A 24,328-nucleotide genomic window follows, 5' to 3' on the forward strand; every position below is an offset into this window, starting at 1 on the left:
TCTGCAACTTCGAGGCAGCACAGGAGCAAAGAGCTGGGGGTAGAAAGACGTTCTTTCAGCTACTGAACCCGGGTGTGTGTTGAGCTCCCGTGCCCAGACCCCGGTCCCCGTCCTCCTGGCTCTCTCCTTAGATCTGAGTAGGCGTGCACACGCAAATGCCTTGACCATTGGTCAGAATCAAGGTCCGGAAGGAAAAGTCAGACTTTGCTGACTGTCTATATTTAAACGACATAATATGAAACCCATTTATTCATTCTGCAGACAGGATGAGCTCATAGGGAACCAGAGATTTTTTTTAATTGGCAAAATATGGTGGCTTATGCATATGCAGCTCTAATCCAGCTAGCTTCAGCTTTTGCAGGCCAGTGAATTCTGTCCCCTTACACCTCCCCAGATGGCCAGGGCTTGACTTTTGTCCCTGTACAGTTCTCCCAAAGATAGTGACTGTTATACAGAACGAAAGTACAGTAGGACAGGAGTTACAGATACCTGGGGAGAAAGCCAGATGGTGTGGGCCAACTGATGAGGGAGCTCACAACTAAATGGTTGACTACCAATGGAGAATGTGAAAAGTGGTGTCACTCTTAAAGTGGGAAGAGGACTGTCACTGACTGACAAAAGTAGATACGCATTCTGGGTTCTTAAGTCCTTAAGCTTTTTATTGAAGTATGGTGGCTATCTGGAAAAATACAGATTTGGCACATAAAAAGCCTGATGAACTTTCAGAAAGCTAGCAGATCCACTTACTTAACCAGCACCCAGAGCAACAAACAGCGTGCCATCAGACCATCAGAAGCCACCCCATCTCCTCCTACCCACTGGTCTTCATCTTCTCATCAAGCAGATGTCAGCAAATCTGCCTCTGCCTGTTTTATAAATTAAGATTTATTACAACATAGCCACACCTATCCATTTACATATTGTCTCTAGCTACTCCTGCACTAGAATGGTAGTCAATGGTTACAACCTTATGGCCTGAGAAACCAAATATATTTACTACCAGAACCTTTGCTGGAAAGGTTTGCAGATCCCTATTCTAGGGCACCACTTCCCAATAGAATAGCATCATTTTCTAGCAGCCAGACTCAAACATAAAAATAAACAGGTGAAATTAATTTTAGTATTTTATTTAGATAACACATCTAAAATAATATCATCTTAATATGCAATCAATATTAAGAATGAGATACATTCTGTTTTTTCCATAATCTGGTATTTTACACTTACAACACATCTCGACTCGTGCAAGCCATATTCGAAGTGCTCAAAGTCCCGCATGTTGCCAGGGGCTACTGTGTGGGACAGCAGAGTTCTAGAACACCCTCAGTCTCTCCAAAGCTGGAGCTCCAGCACCTCTACCCCTTAGCTGATCCCACTGCCAGTCTGGGCTCATCCCCCTCAAATCCATAGGCATTTCCTCATAAGTTTTCCTGATTCCTTAATGGGTGAAATAAAAAATCACATTCAGAAATCGTGCAGCTCTTGCTTATAAATTATCTCTTGAACAAAGAGCACAGAAGAGCTAACTGCCTAAACTCACAGCTTTACGAGAAAGAGCAGAAGGAGTTGGTGGGGAGCGTCAGGACCTCGGACCATTTGGACTTTTGTTCATGGGAGAAATGATGCTAATGTACGAGCTAAAACAAACTACAAATAATGCTTTAGATGAAGGAGGAAAGAAAAAAGAGGACTTGATGAGCCTCCCTTAAGAAGATCTTCAGCCATTCAGCCATGTCATTATTCTATTTAGCAATAAAAGAAGGTTGGCTGCAGGGCTGAATACTAATTCTGGGCGGAACAGCTATAGAAAAACAAAGAAACAAAAGAAAAACTGAATCGCTGCCAATGTTGCAAAATGAAGACGTGACACTTAACAAATGAATTTTTGGCCTCTTTTGAAAAATTACAAGGGCTGGCAACACCAGTCCTACTTTCTCATATGACAAGCAGTCAGCAGGATGGAACCACAGATGTCCCCTCCCCCACAGAAAGAACGGGGGTCCCCAGTTATCACATGTTAGTCATGTACCTTTTTCCGGGCCTACCTGGTTTTTGACCTTGTGCCCCCTGTGGTAGACATAACTTGGAGACACCAAGATAACTTTGTAATTATGACAGGCTAATATGGAGAGTAACAGAGCCAAGCTATTGACAACAGATTAAAAAAAAAAAAAAAAAACTTAGAAGTAAGAAGGATTATGTTTCAGATTATATTCTAGGGGTTTCTGTTTAATCTTGAGGGGCTTTGATCCTTTAGCTTATATCTTGGCAGAATTGTTGACCCCAGATTCAGAGGCAAGAGATGTTTTTTATCCTTTAAATATCTGAGACGATGAAGTGTTTAATGGGTAGCTCCCAAGAGCACAGAATTCCAATTACAAACTGTTTCCAGTCCTACCAGCCAAACTGGAAAAATCCTCCATCGACATCATTTCTGGAGTTATTCTCTCTCAAAGTACTGTGGCATTGGAGTTTGACACTCTTGAGGATTTAAGCATGATTGACAATCAGGAAACTAAGTTTAGCCTTTAAGCGTCCCCATCTAAGCTATTTGTACCCTGAATCTTGTTAATTTACCTGCATCCTCTTGTATAGAAAGTTACAAACCAGCCATGACATCTCATTGCCAGGTTATACAGAACTAGAAAATGTATTTTTTAGAAAGTCAACACCTTTTATTTGAAAACATGTTGAAGACTGGAAGTGATTTTGTCAGAATAATTTTCTACTTCTGACAAGACTTGTTCTTACCAAAAAGAAACTCAAAGAAAGTGATTCTCTTCTTTAATGTTGCTTGCCATTTTACTTTTGATCATGTTGGTGGGATGTGGTTGTTTGAAATTACTGGATCGGATGTAAGAGGAGCTGTCTTTGACTAGCTGTACAATGTAGAAGTTGTGATCTAGAAGCTGTGTCTGACGAGTTGTATAACCTAGAAAGGAGGTGGGGCTCTGGGTGGCTCAGTCGGCTAAGCGTCTGCCTTCGGCTCTGGTCATGATCCCAGTGTCCTGGGATCGAGTCCCTCATCAGGCTCCCTGCTCAGCAGAGAGTCTGCTTCTCCCTCAACCCTTCCCTCCTGCCTGTGATCTTTCTCTCTCTCATGTATACACTCTCTCTCCCTCAAATAAAATTAAAAAAAAATATATATATATATATACACATACATACATATACACAAAAGAGTTGTCTCCCTCCTCTGAGTCTGTTTCCCTATATTTAAGGTATGCGGATGCCTTGGTGAATTCCAACATTTTTATTTGCAGCACATCTCTTTTTTCAAGTGAAATTCTGGGTAGACCTTCACCAGATACAGGCAAAGCTGCCTTGGATAAAGGGGGTGGGTGTGAGATGCTCCGCTGGGACACTCCTTCAGTCTACTCAGAGGCAGCCCTGACTGGTCTGAACACAACTGGCCAAGTGACACACTTTTATTCCTTTTCCAGGTTGCAGAGTTTCTGAAGCAATCATTAAAATTGCCTTGGGTACCCTGGCAGACTTTCCAGAACTATACAGACTGGGCATGCTCTCCTCACAATAATTCTCCAGGTCCCTCCATAGCCCTGGACTCTGCTGTGTTCCACACTCCCCAACTCCTTTCTGCTTTTCTGAAACCCATTCAGTCAAGAGCCTTCTCCGATCCCACCTCCCTTCAGAAAACTTCTGAAACACTGCAATCCGATCCTGCTTCTCCCAGGTTCCCTTCTCCATCGCCAGCACTTATACCACGGGGACCTTATTACTGAATCGACAAACACCACTGATAGGACCCTGCCTCGGAGAAGGGACAGAGGAGGTCCTGACAAACACTAGCTAAGCTCCATGTGCTCTTATCATTCTAAGACCCCTGCTTTCCACATGAGGTACAGAGTCTCCCCCTGATTCTCCACTGCAGGAGGCTCCGGAATGTTCTGATCTTTGAAGAGGTCATCTTCATCATGAGATAAGCTCCTGCATGATAAGGACATCTCAATCATCTACAATAAATATGAGCACTTCCTAGTAAAGAAAAAGAAACTCCAGCAATACAGTTCATATCATCATTTCATTTTTATTCCATACGTCAACAAAGCCTATGGAGCTGCATCTGTGACCCCCAACTCTGGGTGAAGATACAGAGTCAATTCACATCGACAAAATTGAAAGAACAAAAGCCCATTCGTGTTCAAGGTGGCAATGCTGAAAACCCTAATGAAGTCCTTTTGGAAAAGTCCTATGCAGGCTTGAATATGGCTCATATGACCAAACACCTGTGGAGAACAGACCTCGTAGGGAATGGGAGGAGCCAGAAAAGAAGAAAGTGGTAGGAAAGTCCCAAATTGGAGATGACAGGAACTCTCTAGAATCTGACTTATGTGTCCACTCTCAAGAAAAAAAAAAAAAAAAAAAAAAAAAAAAAATATATATATATATATATATATATATATATATCTTCACCATATTTTAAGATTTTAAATTTAAAACTTAATATTTTAAATCTGTAAAGTTCATAGGGAAAAAAAAAAAAAAAGGTATGTGTTGATGGATTGCTTTGGACAAGCCCAAGCACAGTGAGGGGCCCTAATGGGACCTTGAGAAACCTACAGAGAAGAGGCTTTGTTGGGCCCCAGGGAAGGCAGCTGTATGGATCTGAGACTTGACCGCTCTCTAGCCATCTCGGATGGAGACACTCTCCCAGAAATTCAGGATGTGACTGGACATGTAAAAACAACTCTTTAATTTTCATAAGTAATTTTGGTTGGCCTAAGGCGCAAGGCAACTTAGCCTCCAAAGGAACCTAGGAAAGGTTGTGTCAACAATTTAAAAACATTCCTGGAGGGATGCCTAAGTGGCTTAGTCGGTTAAGCGTCTGCCTTCAGCTCAGGTCATGATCCCAGGATCCTGGAATCTAGTCTGGCATTGGCCTCAGTGCTCAGCGGGGAGCCTCCTTTTCCCTCTGCTTGCTGTTCCCCCTGCTTGTGCTCTTTCTCTCTCTCTCTCTGACAAATAAATAAAATCTTCAAATATATGTAAATAAGATTAAAAACATTCCTGGAAACTGTGGGGAAGGGCTGTTTATGGAAAGGGAATGATGATGTGTGTTTGTACAATGGGAGTAGCCCTTGGTTTTAATTTGTCTCCCTCCAGGCACTGCCAGCTCCCTGTCACATAGGGGAAGCTCAGGCACTTTATGAGGGACAGAGAAACAGCCAACTCCAAACTCCGGCCCAGGTAAGCACTGATAAGCCTAACTACTCTTTTGTCTAGCCATGGCACCAGAGGAATAGCCACAGGGACATGGCTATGAAAAAAAAAAGCCATGAAATCTGGACTCAGCCAGTTCCACTGGTTTCAACGCCTTTCCTTATGAAATTTGAGGTTGATATTGACAATGACAGTCTTGAAATATTAGCTTGTGGTGTGTTTTTGCTCCCTTAATTAAGAAATAATACATGTTCACTGTAATAGTAGCTGTATGGATCTGAGACTTGACCGCTCTCTAGCCATCTCGGATGGAGACACTCTCCATTCAATCAGAGAATGAGCGGCACAGGGAAGGGCCCTGCTGACCCCTCATACTCCACGTAGTGGGAGGGGCAGGAGGGATGGGGATACTGAGGCACAGGAAGAAAGGCCTAGAAGAGAAGTCAGGGGTGAGGGTTGAATTAGACCTTCCAACAGCTGACTGGAGGGAGAAGACAGAATAGGGCCTCCTCTAACTCAACAATTCCTTATGGCACAGCAAACGCTTAAGCAGGTTGACCAGAGGTACAGCACTGGGCCAGGAGCCAGGAGACATGTCCCACTCCATCACTGAACTGGTTTTGTGACTTTGGGTGGATGACTGCACCTCCCTGAGTTTCCATTTCCTCAAGGTAACACCTAGACAATAGTTCCTATTTCAAAGCAGAGTTGGGACAATAGAAGGGATCTAGCTCATGAAAGCTGTAGGCAAGCCTTATAGTGTGTACAGAGCCAGTTACTGTCATGGTCATGAGAAAGGAGGCCACTCCCCATCTTTTCCCTGATTGTACTCCTTCACAAGCATTTAGGCAGTAATATACCAACCAGTACACAGCAGCTTTATTCACCTGTTGCCTGTTTTTTTAAGATTAAAAAAATTTTTTTTTATTTGACAGAGACACAGCGAGAGAGGGAACACATGCAGGGGGAGTTGGAGAGGGAGAAACAGGTTCTCCGCTGAAGAGGGAACCAGATGTGGAGCTCGATCCCAGGACCCTGGGATCATGACCTGAGCCAAAGGCAGACTCTTAAGGACTGAGCTACCCAGGTGCCCCTCACCTGTTATCTTATTCCTCCAGTGAAAATGAGGTGGTAGTGACACATAGGGTAAAGCAGACAAGGGCACAAAAGAACAAATGTCAGGTCCATCCGTGAGGTGATGAGTATAGCCACGTGCACACACTCAGAACTGGGCCCATCTCACTGGGAAAACAATCTCATTCAATAGTTCCTGCCGGAATCCTGCTCTTAATAAATGGGATAGTCCACTATGTCCAGATCAAAAAATGATGGGGAAGGCTTCACAGGGCCACAAAGCTGACCAGTTTGAGTTGTCACATCACTGGTTGGAGTTACATGACTAAAGGACAAGGCTTCTATGAGATCCCCAAGGTTCCAGTTTATGGGGTGGGTGGGGTGGCACCCCCAGCATCAGCCCTGTACCCAGAGCCACATCCCACATTGGAAACACAAATGCCGGAATATGGGTATGCCAAAATCTTCTGGGTTATCCAATCCCCCAGGCCAGAAAACTGTCAAACCTGTCTGCAATGGATTTATCCAGGCCATCAGTTTACATTTTTCTGTGTTTGGGAGTGTGATTTCCCCTAGCCATAGGGAAAAGAGACTTGAATGGAAACAGCCAGCTCCAGGCCCCAGGATGATGCCCAGTGGGGAAGGGAGTGCCCACAACCATAATCCTCCTCAAAGTGCTGTGAAATTTCCCTGCCCTTCACAACAGCCACTGCCCCCGAAACCCATTACTCCATCTTCATCTTCTCCCAGCACTAAATTAATCATCAGATGCATTCCCTCCCCCAGCAATTACTTATTCATTTAATATATTTCCAACGCAGAAATACTTTTTATCTAACACACAATCATTGCAAAAAAATTTTTTTTCCAAACAGATAGACATAGGGACATTACTCAACATATTTCCACCCATAATTCTACCATTCCTATGCTCTCACTATTTATAGTTTGGAATGTATCTTTCCAGAATTACTTTTTCCCTTAATTTGGGGAATTAATATGACACATATGCACAGATCTTAAGTGGACAGCTCTATAAATTTATATACAAGTCTTCACCTGCACACCAATATTAAAAAACCACCTGCCTCCCAAAAGCCTCTATCTTGAACTATTCCAGATAACAACACCAAAGAGACACACTATCCTGACTTCTATCCTCATTTTAGCTTTGCCTGTTTGAACTTCATACAAATGCAACCATGTGGTATGTATTCTTTGGTGCCCAAATTTTGTTTTCCTTCTCTTCTCTTTCTTTCTTTCCTTCTCTCCCTTTTTCCTCCCTTTCTTTTTTTCTTTTTCTTTCTCCTTCCTTCTTTCCTTCCTCCTTCCCTCCCTCCCTTTCTTTCTTTCTTTCTTTCATTTCCCCCTTTTTTCTTCCTTAAATTACTTTAAGAAGTAGATATTATTATCCTTTATATTAATTTATCCCTCTTTGTAGGATCCTTAATGTATAATTCTCTCTCTCTCTCCCTTTTTATATTTTCCCCCAGTAGACTTGCAAACTCTTCCAGGACTTGAGGCTCCTCCAGGCCTCTGAAGTTTGAAAGCAGCCCCAGACTCTTGTAGCTACTAAGAACATGACCCTTCTCTGTGAAAGATGAAGAAATGGAAACTGAAATAAGAAAACAGCCAGCTCTGCTACCTCCTACCTTATCTATTGACCTGAAAATATGATCTCATCAGGAGCCATGCAGGTCAGAAGACAGTGGGATAACACATTCAAAGTTCCAAAAGAAAAGCACTGCCATCCAAGAATTCTACATCCAGTAAAACTGTCCTCCAAGAATTAAGGAGAATTTAAAATACTTTCAGACAGACAAAAACAAAGAGAATTCATTATTACCAGAATTGCCAAAAAAAAAAAAAAATACTAAGGGAAGTTATTCAGGCTGAAATGAAAGGACTGTAGACAGTAATTTCAATTCATATGAAGAAATAAGGAGCACCATTAAAGGTACCTACATAGAAAAATATAGAGGAAACCAAATGATGTACTTGACTGACATAACATAATAGAAAGAAAGAAACAAACAAACAAAAAAAGGACCATACAAATGTATATTTTGTTTGAAATAGCTTTTTTCTCTTGATTTAAAAGATAATTGCATAAAACAGTAATTGTAAAACCACATTGATGGGCTTATAGTATACAAAGATGTAATACGTATGACAATATTAACACAAAGGAGAAGCAGTTTTTATATATATGAAAACTAAATTGGTGCTAATTCAAACTAGACTATTACAGATTAATATAGTTGTTGTAATCCCCAGGGTCCTGGGATCCAGCCCAGTGAGCAGGGAGCCTGCTTCTCCCTCTCTCTCTCTGCCCCCTCCCCCACTCATGTGCATGCTATCTCAAATAAGTAAATGAAATCTTTTTTTTTTTTTTTAAAGGATAAATGATTTCAAATCCAAAACCTAACCTTTCACCTTAAGGATTTCTTTTAAATGGCAAACTAAACCCAAAACAAGTGGAAGGAAGTAAAGATTAGAATGGAAATAAATGAATTAGAGAATAGAAAAATTGAGAAAAATCAACAAAAACAAAAGTTGTTTCTTTAAGAAGATAAATTTGGGGCGCCTGGGTGGCTCAGTGGGTTAAGCCTCTGCCTTCAGCTCAGGTCATCTCTGGGTCCTGGGATTGAGCCCCACATCGGGCTCTCTGCTCCGCGGGGAGCCTGCTTCCCCCCTCTCTTTCTGCCTGCCTCTCTGCCTACTTGTGATCTCTCTCTGTGTCAGATAAATAAATAAATTCTTTAAATTAAAAAAAGAGAAGATAAAATTGACAAATCTTTAGTTAGGTTGAACTAGAAAAAATAAAGAAGTGTCAAATTATTAACATCATGGATGAAAGAGGAGACATCACCATTTACTTTACGGAAATAAAAAGAATTATAAGAGAATACTATGAACAAAAATATACCAACAAGTTAGATAACCTAGATGGAAGGACAAACTCCTAGAAGATACAAATTACTGAACTGACTCAAGAAGAAAGAAAATCTGAGTAGATCCATAACAAAGAGATTGAAATAGTAATTTTAAGAAACAAAAACTTCCCACAATGAAAGGCCTAGGACTTGATGACCACTGATGAATCCTAGCAATTGTTTAAATTAGAATTAAGACCAATATTTCACAAACTCTCCCCAAAAGAGGAGAAACACTGTCTAATTCACTCCATAAGACCACATTATGCAGTATTAATACCAGATGAAGTTATCATAAGAAAACTACAAACCAATATCCTTTATGAATATAGCTATAAAAATCTTCAGCAAAACAAATCCAGCAACATATATAAAAGTTTAAACACCATGACCAAGGGGGATTCAACTCCAGAATGCAAGGTTAGTTCAACATACAAAAATCAAAGTACAAGTGTTGACAAGGATGTGGAGAAAAGGGAACTGTTGTGCACTGTTTATGGGAATGTAAATTGGTGCAGTCACTATGAAAAACACTATGGATGTTCTTCAAAAATAAAAAAGTGTAACTACCACATTATCCAGCAATCCAACTTCTGGGTATATATCCAAAGGAAATGAAAACAGAATATTAAAGAGATCTCTGTACTCCCACATTTATTTCAGAATTACTCACAATAGCCACGGTAGGGAAACAACCTAAGTTCCATCAGTGGTGGAATGGATAAAGAATATGTGGTATATTTGTGCACTGGAATATTAGTCATGGACAACAGGAAATCCTACTGTTTACAACAACATGGATGGACCTTGAGGGCATTACACTAAGAGAAAAAAATGAGACCGACAAATATCGCATATCACTTATATGTGATATCTTAAAAAAAAAAAAAGTCAAACTCATAAAAACAGAGTACAACAGTAGTTGCCAAGGACTGGGGGTTAGGGAAATTAGGTAAGAGTTGGTAAGAGAATTTAAACTTGAAGCTATAAGATGAATACTGTCTGAGGATCTAATGTATAAGATGATGACTATAGTTGATAACACTGTATTGTATAACTGAAATTTTCTAAGAGAACAGAACTTAAATATTCTCACCACAAAAAAGAGAAAAAGATAAATATGTAAGGTGATGTGATAATTAACTAAATGGGAGGAATCCTTTCAGGATGTATACATATATCAAATCCCTGTGATGTATGCTTTAAATATCTTATACTTTTACTTGTCAATTATAGCTCAACAAAGCTGAAAAAATCAATATATTAATATATAAGTAAATAACAAAAATACATGATCATCTCCATAGATGCAGAAAAGTAACTGATGAAATCCAATCCATGATTTAAAAAAAAAAAAAAAAAACACTCAACAAAAGGGGAATAGAAGGGGATTTCCTCAACCTCATAAAGAGTATCCATGAAAAATCCACAGATGACATCACACTTAACAGTGAAAGACTAAGAGTTTTCCCCTTAAGAGCAACTTCTACTCAACACTGCAGAAGAGGTTCTAGCCAGAACAACTGGTTAGTAAAGAGAAATAAAAAGTGCTTAGACTGAAAAGGAAGAAGCAAAAGTATCTCTACTCAGAGATGATATCATTTTGTATACAAAAAATCCTAAGGAGTTTACAAAACAAATCAAAACCAAAAAGAAGTTTAGCAAAGTTGTGGGACAGAGGATCAATACACAGAAATTAACTGTATTTCTGTGCACCAGCAGTTAGAGTGAAATGAAGAAAATAAATCCATTTATAATAGTATCAGAAAGAATAAAATTCTTAGGAATAAACCACACAAAAGAAGGGTAAGACTTATATAGTGAAAACTACAAAACATCCTTGAAGGAAATTAAAGATGACAGAAACAAAAAGAAAGACAGTCCATGTTCATGAGTTGGGAGATGAAAGAAAAGATGGCCCCCACTCTCTAAATTGATCTACATGTTCAACATAATCCTTCTCAAAATGCTTTGTGTAGAATTGCCAAAATGTGAGGGATGCAGAATAGCCACAACAATCTCGAAAAAAGAAAAACACTGGAGGACTCAACTTTGAATTTGAACTTACTGATTTCAAAAATTACTACAAAGCTATGATACAAATTACATATCCAAAAACGGGCTTGAATCCATAATTTATTCAAAAATTTGCACGACTCTACCAACAATAAAAAGACAATCCAATTTAAAAATGGGGAATGACTTTGGATAGACATTTCTCCAAAGAAGATATATAAATAGTTAATAAGCATGGAAAAAATGTTCAATATCACTAGTCATTAGGGAAGTGCAAATCAATACCAAAATGAGATACCACTTCACACCCACCAAGATGACCACAATCAAAATGAGGGATGATAAGTGTTGCTGAAGATCTTGAGAAATTAGAACCTTCCCACATTGCTGGTGGGATTGTAAAATGATGTAAATGCTAAACAGTTTGGTAATTCCTCAACAAATTAAACATGAAGTTCCCCTATCATCTATCAATTCAACTCCTGGGTATACCACCCAAGAGAAGTGAAAACACATGTCCATACAGAACTCTGTACAAGAATGTTGATACCAACATAATTCATAATAGCAAAAAAAGAGGAAATAATCTGAATGTTCATCAGCTGATGAGCAGATAAACAAAATGTAGTACAGTAGCCACCCTCTTCCTTTTATCCTTGGTTAACTTTCTGTGATTTATATTACCTGAAGTCTACCATGGTCCGGAAGCAGATGATCATTCCCGTGATTTATTTTGGGGTCAGTAGCAACCTAATGCTATATCATCATGCCTACATCATTCACCTCATTCAGCACATCATGTATGCATTTTATCATCTCACATGATCACAAGAAGAAGAGTGAGTATAGTATCATAAGATGTTTTAAGAGAGACCACATTCCCATGACCTTTATTACAGTGTATTTCTATAATTGTTCTATTTTATTATTGGTTATTGTCATTAATCTCTTATTGTGTCTTACTTATAAATTAAACTTTATCATGCATATATATAGAGAAAACATGGTATATATAAAGTTCAGTACTATCTACACTTTCAGGAATCCACTGGGGGTCTTGGAACACACCAACCATAGATAATGGTTGATTATTGTATATCCATACAATGAAATATTATTAAGCTATAGAAAAGAATAAAGTACTAATATATGCTACAACATAGATGAAACTTCAGAAAATATTATCCTAAGCAAAACACAGATCTAAAAGTCATATATTATATGGTTCCTTTTATATAAAATGTCCAGAAAAGGTAAATCTGCAAGGAAAGATAGTAGATTAATGGTTGTCAGTGGCTAGGAGAAAAGAGAAATGGAGAGTGACTGCTAATGGTTTTATGGGGTTTCTTTCAGGGGTGATGGAAATGTTCTGTAATTAGATAGTGATCATGGTTGCCAAACTTTGTGTATATGCGGAAAATGACCAAATTGTATGCTTTGAAAGAGCGAATTTTATGCCATGTGGATCATATCTCAATTTTCTGAAAGTTAAAAAAAAAAAGTAATGGTTTTATTAAAGTCACTTTATTGAAGAAATTACTTACCCTGGATTGAGTAAATTAGGTAAGTCCTCATAGCACCTACTCCACCAGGGCATCCCCCTATTCTTTAAGACAGAGCAAATGCAGCTCCGTGTAGGCTGATAAAACTGATATTAGACTGACAATGCAGAATCTGTGCTTTTAAAAGTAAGTTAGAAGGAGCAAAAGTTATTTCATATTGAAAGAAGAACAAAACAGCCTCTCAATGAGAGATGTGATTCTTCTTATTTATTTGTTTATTTTTATTATTTATTTATTTAATTTATTTTATTAAGTCATGTTAGTCCCCATACAGTACATCATTGGTTTTTGATATCGCGTTCCATGATTCATTGTTTGTGTATATCACTCAGTGCTCCATGCAATCCGTGCCCTCCTTAATACCTATCACTGGGCTAATCCCTCTTCCCTCTGAAACCTTCAGTTTGTTTTCTGGAGTCCATAGTTTCTCATGGTTCCTCTCCCTGCTCTGATTTTCCCCCCTTCAGTTCTCCCTTCCTTTTCCTAAAGTGCTCCATGCTATTCCTTATGTTCTACATATGAGTGAAATTATATGATAATTTTCTTTCTCTAACTTCTCTGAAAGTTTTTTGGCAAAGCAAAACAAAACAAAACTTTTTTTTTTTTTTTTGGTAAAGTTTCTGCTTCAGCCTGCTGAATAATATCTTTCTTTTTCTTCCCCCTCCCCTCAATATACTAGAATTAAATATATAAATAATAAAACCATATGAAAATACAGGCATTTATCTCTCTCATCTCTAAATAGGGAAGATCATTGTCAGCATACACTCCCTTCCAGGTAAGAATTAAAAAGGAAAAGATCGATAAACCTAATTACATTAGAAGATTAGTATGTACATCAGCACACATAATAAACAAATTAAGAGGCAAAGTAAAAGGATGGTTTGACTGTTGCTAGGAATCTAACAAAAGATAATAAAATTAACTTATAATTAATTCAGATAAATCAAAAAAGAATTCTAACATCCCAACAGTGAAATCTGCACAAGTTATGAACAGAAAAAAAAAAAAAAAAGGCCTACAAAAAAGCCACAGGATAGAAAAGATCTGTGGTTAATTTGAAACTGTTGAAATTTCCCACTAATAAAAATGCAAACGGAACTGACAATGAAAAGCTGTTTCTCACTTATGAAATCAGCCAAGGTTAGGAAAGAGATAATGCTAAAATCTGTTGATTTCTCAGTGCTTTTATTTTCCCCTGAGGCATTTTAAATTTCTTTGAACAGTTCCTTACAGTTTTTGAGTTAAATTCATTCTCAAGTATTTCCTTTTTTGCTGCTATTACATGTAAAGGCTTTGGACTCAGTCAGAAGCCCCAACTGGCTGAAACCCCAGCTCTGTAATTTACCGTTTGTGTGCATGTTTGAGTGTGTGTGTATGTGTGTGTGTGTGTGCGCGCGCACGCACATGAGTGGGCACGTGGGCCTTGTGTTCAGTATTACTTAACCTCTCTGAGGCTCAGTTTCCACATCTATAAAATGGGGACAAATAAAGCTTTAAGGGAAATATCTGCATTTAACAAGCAATAAATGGTAGTAAAAATAGCAGGGCAGCCAGGACAGTGCCCAAGGTCTTCCAGCTCCTCTAAAATGAGTATTTATTGAGATTATTGTTTGCACCTCAGGTGGAGAGCAAGACCCAGAAGCGGAATCACAGTGGGGAGGACTCAGCTCTGCTGTTTAGCGGATATGTGATGTCGTTGGTGTGTGGATTAAATTGGCTGAGGTATGCAATGCACCATGCCTGCACCTATCAATATTATTATTTTTTATTATTATTAATTATAAACCCTAGATACTGACTGTCCAGCTCAGAACATTCAAGACCTGCCCTAGAATATCATCTTCTTAGGAAAGGTTATCAGAAACACAGGTCAGAATTCCAGCTCAGCTGTGTGACTCTGTGTGAGTTCCTTCCCTGTGTCTCAGTTTCTGCACCTGCAAAATGGAAATGGTAATAGTAGTGCTCAGAGGTCAGTACTGTGTTAGTCCAGGTCCTCTGAGATGTACACACCAAGACAGGATCAATTGTGTGAAGATTTTATTAGGGGAAATGCCTGTGGAAGAGATGGGAAGGGAGCCTGGGGAGGCTGGGAGAGCCATGAGGAAGGGTGGAAGGGCATCCTTGACCATGATGGAGTCTAAAAAGGCTGCCAGAATCAGGGAGGCAGCGACTGCTGTCAGAGGGGTTCTGTGTCTCTTAGGAATGGACCTGCCTTAACATCCCTGCCGGGCTTCAGATTTCCAAGTGCAGCAGTTGGTTCTTGGGTCAATCATGTCCCTTTTAGTTGCAACTCTGGGAGGCACATTCTCATGGCCCCACGAGTGTTAAGGATGAAATGTATCAAAACACGTACAGCTCTTGGAACATGGCCAGGCATGAGGCAAGCACAGGGTAAGTGGCCACTGTTATTGTTTTTATTAATTGTCTGACACATTATAGTAGAACCAATAAACACATTTTAAAAAATCTATGCCAAGGGTGATGTGATGTGAACTATTATTACTTAACATTTTATACATATTTGTTTTATCTACTGTAACAAAACTGCAGAATAAAGCTCTTATATTCCTTTATCCTTCCCGGAACATCTGCGTAAACATGCTCATAGAACACACTCGGTAAATGTTTGCTGAATAAACGATGGATCCAATTATCAGGGAAATTACACTAATAGGACTGAAGAGTACTAGACAGGCTTAACCTTATCTTGGAAATAAATTCATAAAAAGTTTCTACTCTGCCTTTCCTAGGAACACCATATCTAGTTGTTTTTCTAATACTTTATAATAAAAACTTCAAACAGAGCAAAACAGAAAGGTTTTTTCAGTGAACATACACACATCACCTAGATTCTACTGTTAACATCTTACAGTGCATGTTTTATCACGTATCTATCCATTTGTCCATCTCTCTATCAATCCATCTGATTTCTGGTGCATTTTAGAGAAAACTATAGACACCTGTACTTGTTCCTACTATTTCATCATGTGGATCATTAACTAGAGTTCAAAAATTTTTTCTGAAGTTTTTTTCTTTTGATGTAAAATTTACACTGAGTTTTTAAATGAGTGAAACTACTTCTGAGCAGCAGGATGTTATCTGATTGAGAGGAGTTGGCAGGAGCTGCACATTTCAGGGGAATTTAATGCCCTTGGAGGATGGAGCATTTGATTGGTACATGCCATGCACAGGCATCTGTCTATGTGTTTTTTGCAGATGCTAATTACTGTAGGTTAGGGTCCCCAGGAAGCAGACCCAAAGACAGAAGTTAGTGTGCAGATTTATTAAGGAGCACCCACGGGACCGAGGCCTGTGGAATCCAGGTGGAGGAAGCAAGAGAGGCAGAGGCAGAAGTGAAGTTGGGGGATGGGTTCAGACAACCCCAAAGGGAACTAGGATCCTGGCCACAGTCATCCGGAGTTGGGCTGCAATGGCTGGGCTTTTGTACCCCTACAGCCAACAGTCATTGGATGTGGGTCCCTCTGGGAATGGCCGTGACACTGGACTAGGCAGTTCTCCTCAGTTGAAGCACCCCTCAATGTCAGGGACCAGGCACCCCTGACACGGAAGGCTGCCAGTGGTTGGGATGTCCAGCAGCTGGGAACAAGTCCTTCCCTAAAGGTGGTCTGGTGGCACATCACAGTGTCCACAACACTGATGATACTTCACTCACTTCAGAGACACATCATATGGCAATTGCACATCTTTATTCTGCAGCGACCGGAAATACCATCCAAACCACATTTAGGGTCCTGGAGAGTGAATTAGTGGCCTCAGGACACTGTGCTAAATAGGTGCTTGTATGTTACAGCCAGTGGGAAACAAGATTGCAAAGGGCTAGGATTTATGGCTGATGGTTACATTCTGAGAATATTCCTCAAGGAACACAGGAGGGTTCTCTATCTCAAGAAGCAGGTGGTCCTCACCAAACTGAGCAAGTAGGACACGTCAGAGACGGGCCAAGAAAGGATTCTAAGATCATGCCATATAAGGAAAAAATGATTTGTGGCCTGGCATAAAAGTTAATGAACTGCTAACTTGGGTTCCGAAAACCTGTTAAAATAAGATGTGAGGCTACCTGAAGATACCAGTGGTCTCAGACATTATACACAGGCATCAGGATTGGTGTTAGCTAAAAAAATTGAGTGATTTCATCAAAATGATATTTTTAAATGAAAATTTCATCTCTTATAGTCAAATTCATATATTTAAAACCTAATGCCCAAGGCGATGATGTTAGGTGGGAGGTGATTAGATCGTGAGTGGAGCCTTCATGAGGGGGATAAGCATCCTTATAAAAGAGGCCTCACAGAGTTCCCTCATGCTTCCCACCACGTGAGGCTACAACGGAAGTCTGCCACCCAGAAGGGGTCCTTACCCAACCATCCTGGCACCAGATCTCAGACTTCCCTTGAGAACCATCAGAAGTGAATTTCTGTTATTTATATAACTGTGGCATTTTATCAGAGCAGCCTGAACAGACATCATCTTATATGCCTTCCCTTAAAAAAAATTAGTGCATGGGGCTCAGTCAGTTAAGCAGGCAACTCTTGGTTTTGGCTCAGGTCACGATCTAAGGGTTGTGGAATCAAGCCCCACATCGGGCTCATTGCTTAGCAGGGAGTCTGCTTGAGTTTCTCTCCCTCTACCCCTCCCCCTGCTTAGGTTGTTTGTCTGTCTGTCTCTCTCTCTCTGTGTGTGTCTCTCACATAAAGAAATCTTTTTAAAAATTAAAAAATAAAAGATAAAAATATTAGTGCTTTCCTAAAGTGAATACCTGTCATTTGTGTACGCCTCAAATCTCTTGACCATACTCTCTACACTTCGATAACGTCTTATAGGATAAGTCTTTTTTTTTTCTTAAGATTTTATTTATTTATCTGAGAGAGAGACAGAGAGAGAGAGAAAGAGACCACGAGCAGGGTTACAGGCAGAGGGGGAAGCAGACTCCCTGCTGAGTAAGAAGCCCAATGCAGGGCTCAACCCCAGGAACCCGGGATCATGACCCAAGCCAAAGGCAGATGCTGAGCCAACTGAGCTACCCAGGTGCCCCAGGATAAGGTTTTTTCTAACATAGAATGTGGGAATAAAGCAAAATTCTCATTTCGTGGCCTCTTTGCTGCTGGGATGCCGTCATGTGATTTAGGTTCTGCCAAGCAGAAGAACTCATCCAAAGCTTTGCTGGAAACACAGTGATGCAGGGACAGAGACAGGGTCAGTGGCCACGGCAGAACTGGTGTGGCTCTGAGAGCAGCTGGGGAGGGATCTCCTGATTTGTCAGCTCACTGATGCTTGGCAGCTGACTCTATTGCGTCAGTCTCAGTCACTGGTGAACCTCAGCCTGATGCCCACCTCTTGATTCCCTTTTATGATTCTGAGAACTCTGTTCCTCAAAATCCCTTTCTACACCAGCCAGCCACAGGCGATTCCGTTGTATGCATCAGAATACCCTGACCCATACATTCCTATCACCCACAACAGTGCACTTGGGACTCTGTAAGCCACAACACATTTTCTCAGATACAGTATTCTGTAGAAGCTTGGTACATGAATTAGATTATGAATGGAGCTGTCCTTATATAGCTTGGTCTTCTTGCTTCTCCCCATCCTAGAATTCTAGGGTTACAGTGAACTTGCCTGGAGAAAGTGCAAATTCCTTAGCAAGGTTATTCCCGAAGATCCTTCATACACCAGACCCACAATATTCTCTTCTGTTTCATGTCTCATGACTGATTCCCTCTTTTCTACAGTTCTAGCTGATGAATCTCCATTTTCTCTATAACTATTCATCTACTCTTCCTCTTCTGAGCATGTGGTCATGACTGCCAGGAAAATACCAATGTACTCCCTAAGACCCAGACCAATTATACCCTCTGTGAACCTCTCACCAATGCTTCTTCTCATCCTGTGGTCATTTCAGTAGTCCTTACCATTCATGGGCCTAATTCTCCAGTGATGACCCCAGGTAACCTGTCATTTTGCTGAGGCACAAATCTGAGTCACTAATATACCAAGTTTGGAGAACTGCCCTGGCTTTTCTCTTCCGTCCACCCATAGAATCCATCAGGAAGCCATTCATCAAAGGGGGCCAGAGAATACATAGCTAGGCCAGTTCGGGTACAACATAGGGTAGAGTCATGGAGAAGCAAAATTGGATCCAGGGGGAGAGGAGGAAATGGCCAGCTCAACAGAACCTCACAGGAGTCAGTGAGACCACAAGGAATGGGACTCATAATCAGAATATGACAAAGGTAGGACCTACTTTGTTCATAAGTAATGGATTTTGTTCATTTGTTTTGGAGAGCAGTAAGCTGTCTCTGTAACTTGAGATCGAATCTATGCATCCACAAGTTTTCATGCGCAAAATAAGGAAGATAAATGAAAAACAGTGCTATTGTCATGACAGGACGCCACAGCCCCTGTCAAATGCAGGAAATGAGTGATTAGTTCCTGCCACAGAAATCAGGAAGAGAGATCGAAGATGGACCTGCTGGGAAATTCAACTGCGCACCCACATTCTCATAGTATCATTGTGATAACTCCAGATGACACACCCCTGACAACGCGCTGGCAGACTCCAGCCTCAGAAGGTTGAGCAAGTGGTGGGAGGGCGTGGTATTCTTGTCTCCTTCCAATCACAAGGAGGAACTGATGGGAGAAGTGGCGGTCATGGGCACCAAGGGACAGAATTCTCACATCATCCTTACACTCAACTCAGCTCAGAATGAGAAACCTAGTCTGGCAGAGAATTTTGTAGTTATGAGCAGAGATTTCATAAAGCTTAAAGGTGATTTGCAGTTTATAAAAAAAAAGTCTTCCTTCTCATCAAGTAGGGTGGGAAGTTCTTGGCAATGGGGTTCTAACACCACGAATGCAAGTAAGTACATAGGTAGAGAGAGAAGAATCACAACAATGTGTTTGCATAGACAGCTCTGCAAGAAAGGACAAAATATGGATATGGGGTTCCAGGGGCATAGCTGAATCCCACCTCCTGAGGCAGATCTATATGAATAATGTCAGGAAGGAGTGTTTTGCAAATAAAACAAAGCTAAGTAAAACCATAAAGGAAGTTCTAAAAGGTTTGGAACAAGATAAGATTCAATGGCAGCAGAATAAGAGAAGCAAGCTTACTCAATTTCTTGTCCACCTGAGTATTTAATGCTTATAATATGAGCAAATAAAGAAAGAGGTAAGTCTGTAAGACTGGAAAGAGGAAGCCAGCATGAATGTTCAGGACTGAATCAAGTATCTGGATATTCCATAGGTGTCTCCATTTCCCAATCTGGTAGGATCACATGTCAGGCATCATAGGAAATTTAAGAAGTGCTGGGTCAAGGCTGGTGGATAATGTTGACCTCCAGTTTCAGTGGACTCTTCCAGCTATGCAGCTGTGGGCCTGTGGGCCACCTTACTCCCGACTATGGTTGGGATCATTGGCAAAATGGTTTGGCAGAAAGAGCTCATCCTCAGGGATCAGCTTGGGTGTCCAAAGGCAAGCTGTGTCAGCTTAGCCATACTTGTTATGTTCTTGGCAGGGCTATTAGACTAGGAAATTACGAAGAACCTGTTACCATGGAGCTGAATTTCATGAAAGGAGCCAACAAAAAATGACACATTTTGAGCAAGATGGAAAATTGTGCCTAAGAGGATGACAGTACAATAATTAAATGACCATATATAGGAAGCCCTCCTTGATGGATTCCAACCATCCCAGAGCAGGTCCCTAGTTTCCTCCCATGCCTGTCCTGTTCAGGATGTTCACTAATAAACTGAACAAGGCTAAGGGCTGAGTGAAGGGTAAGCTGACAAATGGGTTACAGGACAGAGAAATGTCAGACCTCCTAAGTCAGTGTTTCCCGAACACCCGCCATTCATGTACTTCCCTCACAGTTCCTGTCACCGTGTACCAGAAGGGCTTAAGGACCTTCTTTAAATGGACTCTTTTTTAACTTAAATTTATATAAAAAGAAGTTATGTATTTGATGTGCTAATTATATTTTACAGTATAAATTAACTTCATAGGAATTAAAAGGTACAACAAAAAAAGTATAGAAAATGTCCATCTGAGTACCACCCAAACATCTGGGCTACCCTTAGTGGCATTTGTAACATGCTTCGGAAAAATGGAACCAGGCACCATGATTGTGATACAAAACACACTTCAAGTACCTGAGATAATAGGCTCACAAAATGAAAGTTGGCCGAAATAAATGTGAAATCCTGTGAGTAAGGGTATAAAACACATGGCTACTGCACATACTTTAAAAAGTAAATAAATAATAATGTTCTGTGGATGTGGCAAAAATTAATGCAGGCAGACATAGAGTTATGATATATCTAGTTACATTCAAGAGTCCTTCAAGGCCCTTACGGTGAGTGGCCAGAGCCCCTCCAGGGGCCTGCCGGCATTTTTGCATTAGGAATTTTGAATTGTTTCTTATAAAGGGGGCTCCCCAAATAGAATAAACCTCAGACCCCCTAACACCTGTACCCATCCCTGTGAGTTGGATTTTATAAGTTATAGGAGCATCCTAAAACCTCAGGAAGAGAGGTTTTTGTTTTGGGGGGTATTTTTGCTTTTGGGGTTTGTTGTTTTTTTTTTTTTTCAAGTTCTGGCTGTCAGAGACACAATAGGAGCCAAGAAGAAAAATTGTCTTTAGCAGTTTTTAAAAAATGAACTCAAGACATAAGGTACAAAAGCTCAGGTCCCACCAATCATTTCCCGATAGGAAGTAACACTCACTATGCAGCCATCAAAAGAAATGAAATCTTGCCATTTGCAATGACATGGCTGGAACTAGAGGGTATTATGCTGAGCGAAATAGGTCAATCAGAGAAAGACAACTATCATATGACCTTCCTGATATGAGGAATTTGAGAGGCAACGTGGGGGGTTTTAAAAGTCAATTCATTTAAAAACAAATACATTTAACTCATCCTAAGCAATAAACATGGTGATATCGCAATTTGATGTGCTAGGTAATATATTTTAAATAATCTTAAAATGAATCCTCAAGCTCAAAAAAGATTTATTTTTGATGTCTAAAATCATCTCATGTTCAACCAAGAGTAGGCATACAACCCCCTCCTCTTGCAATTTTGATAAGTGGTGGTAAGAAACAGATTTGAAAGCTTCCTTTTCTGCCCCAGGACTCTTCCAAGAAGGAAAGTGTCATCTGGAGGGAGGCCTACTTCAGGCCGCCAACGTAGGGCCTTACTGAGGTCCAGCTTTCAAAGCACTTTTATGCAATGAGTAGCTCCCCTGATGCTTACACCAGTCTCTGGGTGGCTGTAGAAGGAACAAAGCGGGTGTTATTACCATTCACTCACTTTTGCTCAGAGAAGGTCAAACAGAGATTAAAGGATGAAACAACTTAACTCAGCCTTCAGATTTTAAAGCATAAATATTTTCACTACCTTCTGCTTCTTTACCATGTTCACTATCAGTTAGCTTTGATTTTAAGGTAAGAAATCCCCTGGCGGGACACCTGGGTGGCTCAGCTGGTTAAGCGTCTGCCTTTGTCTCTGGTCATGATCCTGGAGCCCTGGGATCGAGTCCCACAGTGGGCTCCTGGCTCAACAGGGATCCTGCTTCTCCCTCTGCCTGCTACTCCCCTACTTGTGCTCTCTCTCTCTCTCTCTCTGACAAATAAATAAAATCTTAAAAAAAAAAAAAAGAAAGAAGGAAAGAAAGAAAGAAAAAGAAAAAGAAATCTCCTTGTTATGGCTCTGTAACTACTAAAACAGGAAAGGGTCCATCTCAGGGAGAAATTGAACAGTTGCTTCCCCCTATGCCTTCTTAGCATAACACCCGGGATATAGTAGATCCCTAATATGTGCTAGCTATTCTAATGATTCTTATCAGTCACTACAAATTATTTAAAAGATTTTTTAAAAGTTTGGTTTACTAAGTTGCTAGACGAACATAAGGATTTATGAAAACAGCCACCTTATGAAGAACATTATGAAGAAATAATATATTAAATGCAAAGCAGTTTTCAATTATTAAATTGAATTAATTATTAAATTATTGTCAAAATTATGTAACCATAATAATGCATATATTAGCATGAGCAATAAAGAGTGACCATACATAATTAAAAATTTATTACACTCATCCAAATAGATGTATACAGTGCTTCAGCATTCAGGACTGATAATTGTGTGTGTGTGTGTGTATCTCTATCATTAGTGTAAATCAGTGAGCATCTACTGTCCCTGTGAGAATAAGGATCATTAGCTGAGACTTTACTAGTGCTCTAAGTTAATATAATTCTTTCTTTTTTTTTTAAGTTTTTATTTAAATTCCAGTTACTTAACATGCAGTGTGATATTAGTTTCGGGTGTACAACACAGTGATTCACCATTTCCGTACAACACCTACTGCTCATCACAGTAAGTTAATATAATTCTAACTCCTAACAGAATATAGGTACTTAGTGAGGATCAGGACAGGAGTAAGGACAGGTCCTGAGCAAGAGAGTCTTAAAGATGAAATCAGGGTATCAGTTTAGAATCTATTCTAGGCTTTTAGAGTTCCTTACCTCATACAAATATGGGCTCTTCCATTTATTCCACTGATCCAGCCCCTGAAAATTCTTTCCATTTGTTGGATTCATTACAGGACATTCATCTTTAAGCTCTGAGAAAACACAGGAAGGAAAAAAGAGTGCTGTCACCTCCACTGATCAGATCCAGGCGGCTCTCAGCCTCCTCCTCAGTCTTGGAGAACTGGTCAACCTGTCCAATATCTGTCCTGCAGCATTTCTCATTTACAAAAGCTCCCAGGAAGCACAGACCTCTGGGCCACCTAGAAATAAAATATACTTGGGTCCGCCCTAAAGGATGGGGACACAGACTAGCACGGATTTTGTGGGCCTGAAAGTCCCAGAGGCCATGTTCCTGTGTAGTGTGAAGATATCCTTCAAATACATGAGAGAGGAATGAGCCAGCTCTAATGCTGCTTTTCACCTTTCCAGGTCTTGCTTTCCCAACGTAGGCCTGAGGATGGGTGCATCTGGGCCCACAAGTCATTCAACGATTCATCTATTTAAGCAGCATGATTGGGCACCTACAATATAGCAGGCAATCAAAGGGAGAAAGCACATGTATTACAATGCTACCTTCTGCACCAAGACACTTACAAGACCATTGCTAAAATTGAGAGTCATGAGCTGTGCAACAGGAACAGACGACAAGAAGTATAAGTCCCTCTGCAGAAGACCAGAAGAGCTTTACAAGGAAGGCAACGTCTGAGTTGAGCCTGGAAGGGTAAGTAGGCATGGAGGGGGTTCTAGCCAGAGTAAAACACAAGAAATGCCATACAAAGTGAGGGGGGATGTGCTTGGGAGAAACCACAAATCCAGTGTTGCTCATGACTGCCAAGAACCCCCAGTATTCAGCGGAAGGGGACTTGAGGCTGGCCAGAACAGACAGTCTTGTAGGCAACGCAAACACACTTAGGTTTGACCCTATGGGTCATGACCAGGCATTGCTGAATACTTCTGGATAGGAGACTGAAAATGTGGAGGGCCACTGGGGGGTGAGAAGAGGAGG

At 40.4% G+C, this 24,328-nt stretch overlaps 1 protein-coding gene across 12 annotated transcripts in view; it reads right to left on the bottom strand.

Moving 5' to 3' along the window:
• The window catches only part of RIN2 (Ras and Rab interactor 2), a 221,975-nt gene that overhangs the window by 139,542 nt on the left and 58,105 nt on the right, over positions 1–24,328 (bottom strand). For 2 of the 12 annotated variants that reach the window (XM_082743156.1, XM_082743145.1), the window contains one exon: positions 23,317–23,414. The exons of the other annotated variants lie outside the window; for them this stretch is intronic. In XM_082743156.1, the coding sequence (XP_082599282.1) occupies positions 23,317–23,391 (75 nt within the window). In that variant the 5' untranslated portion in view covers positions 23,392–23,414. The remainder of the gene's footprint in view (positions 1–23,316; positions 23,415–24,328) is intronic. 12 annotated transcript variants of the gene reach the window in all.

The sequence above is a fragment of the Mustela nivalis genome (assembly GCF_964662115.1).
Source record: "Mustela nivalis genome assembly, chromosome: 8".
NCBI lineage: Eukaryota > Metazoa > Chordata > Mammalia > Carnivora > Mustelidae > Mustela > Mustela nivalis.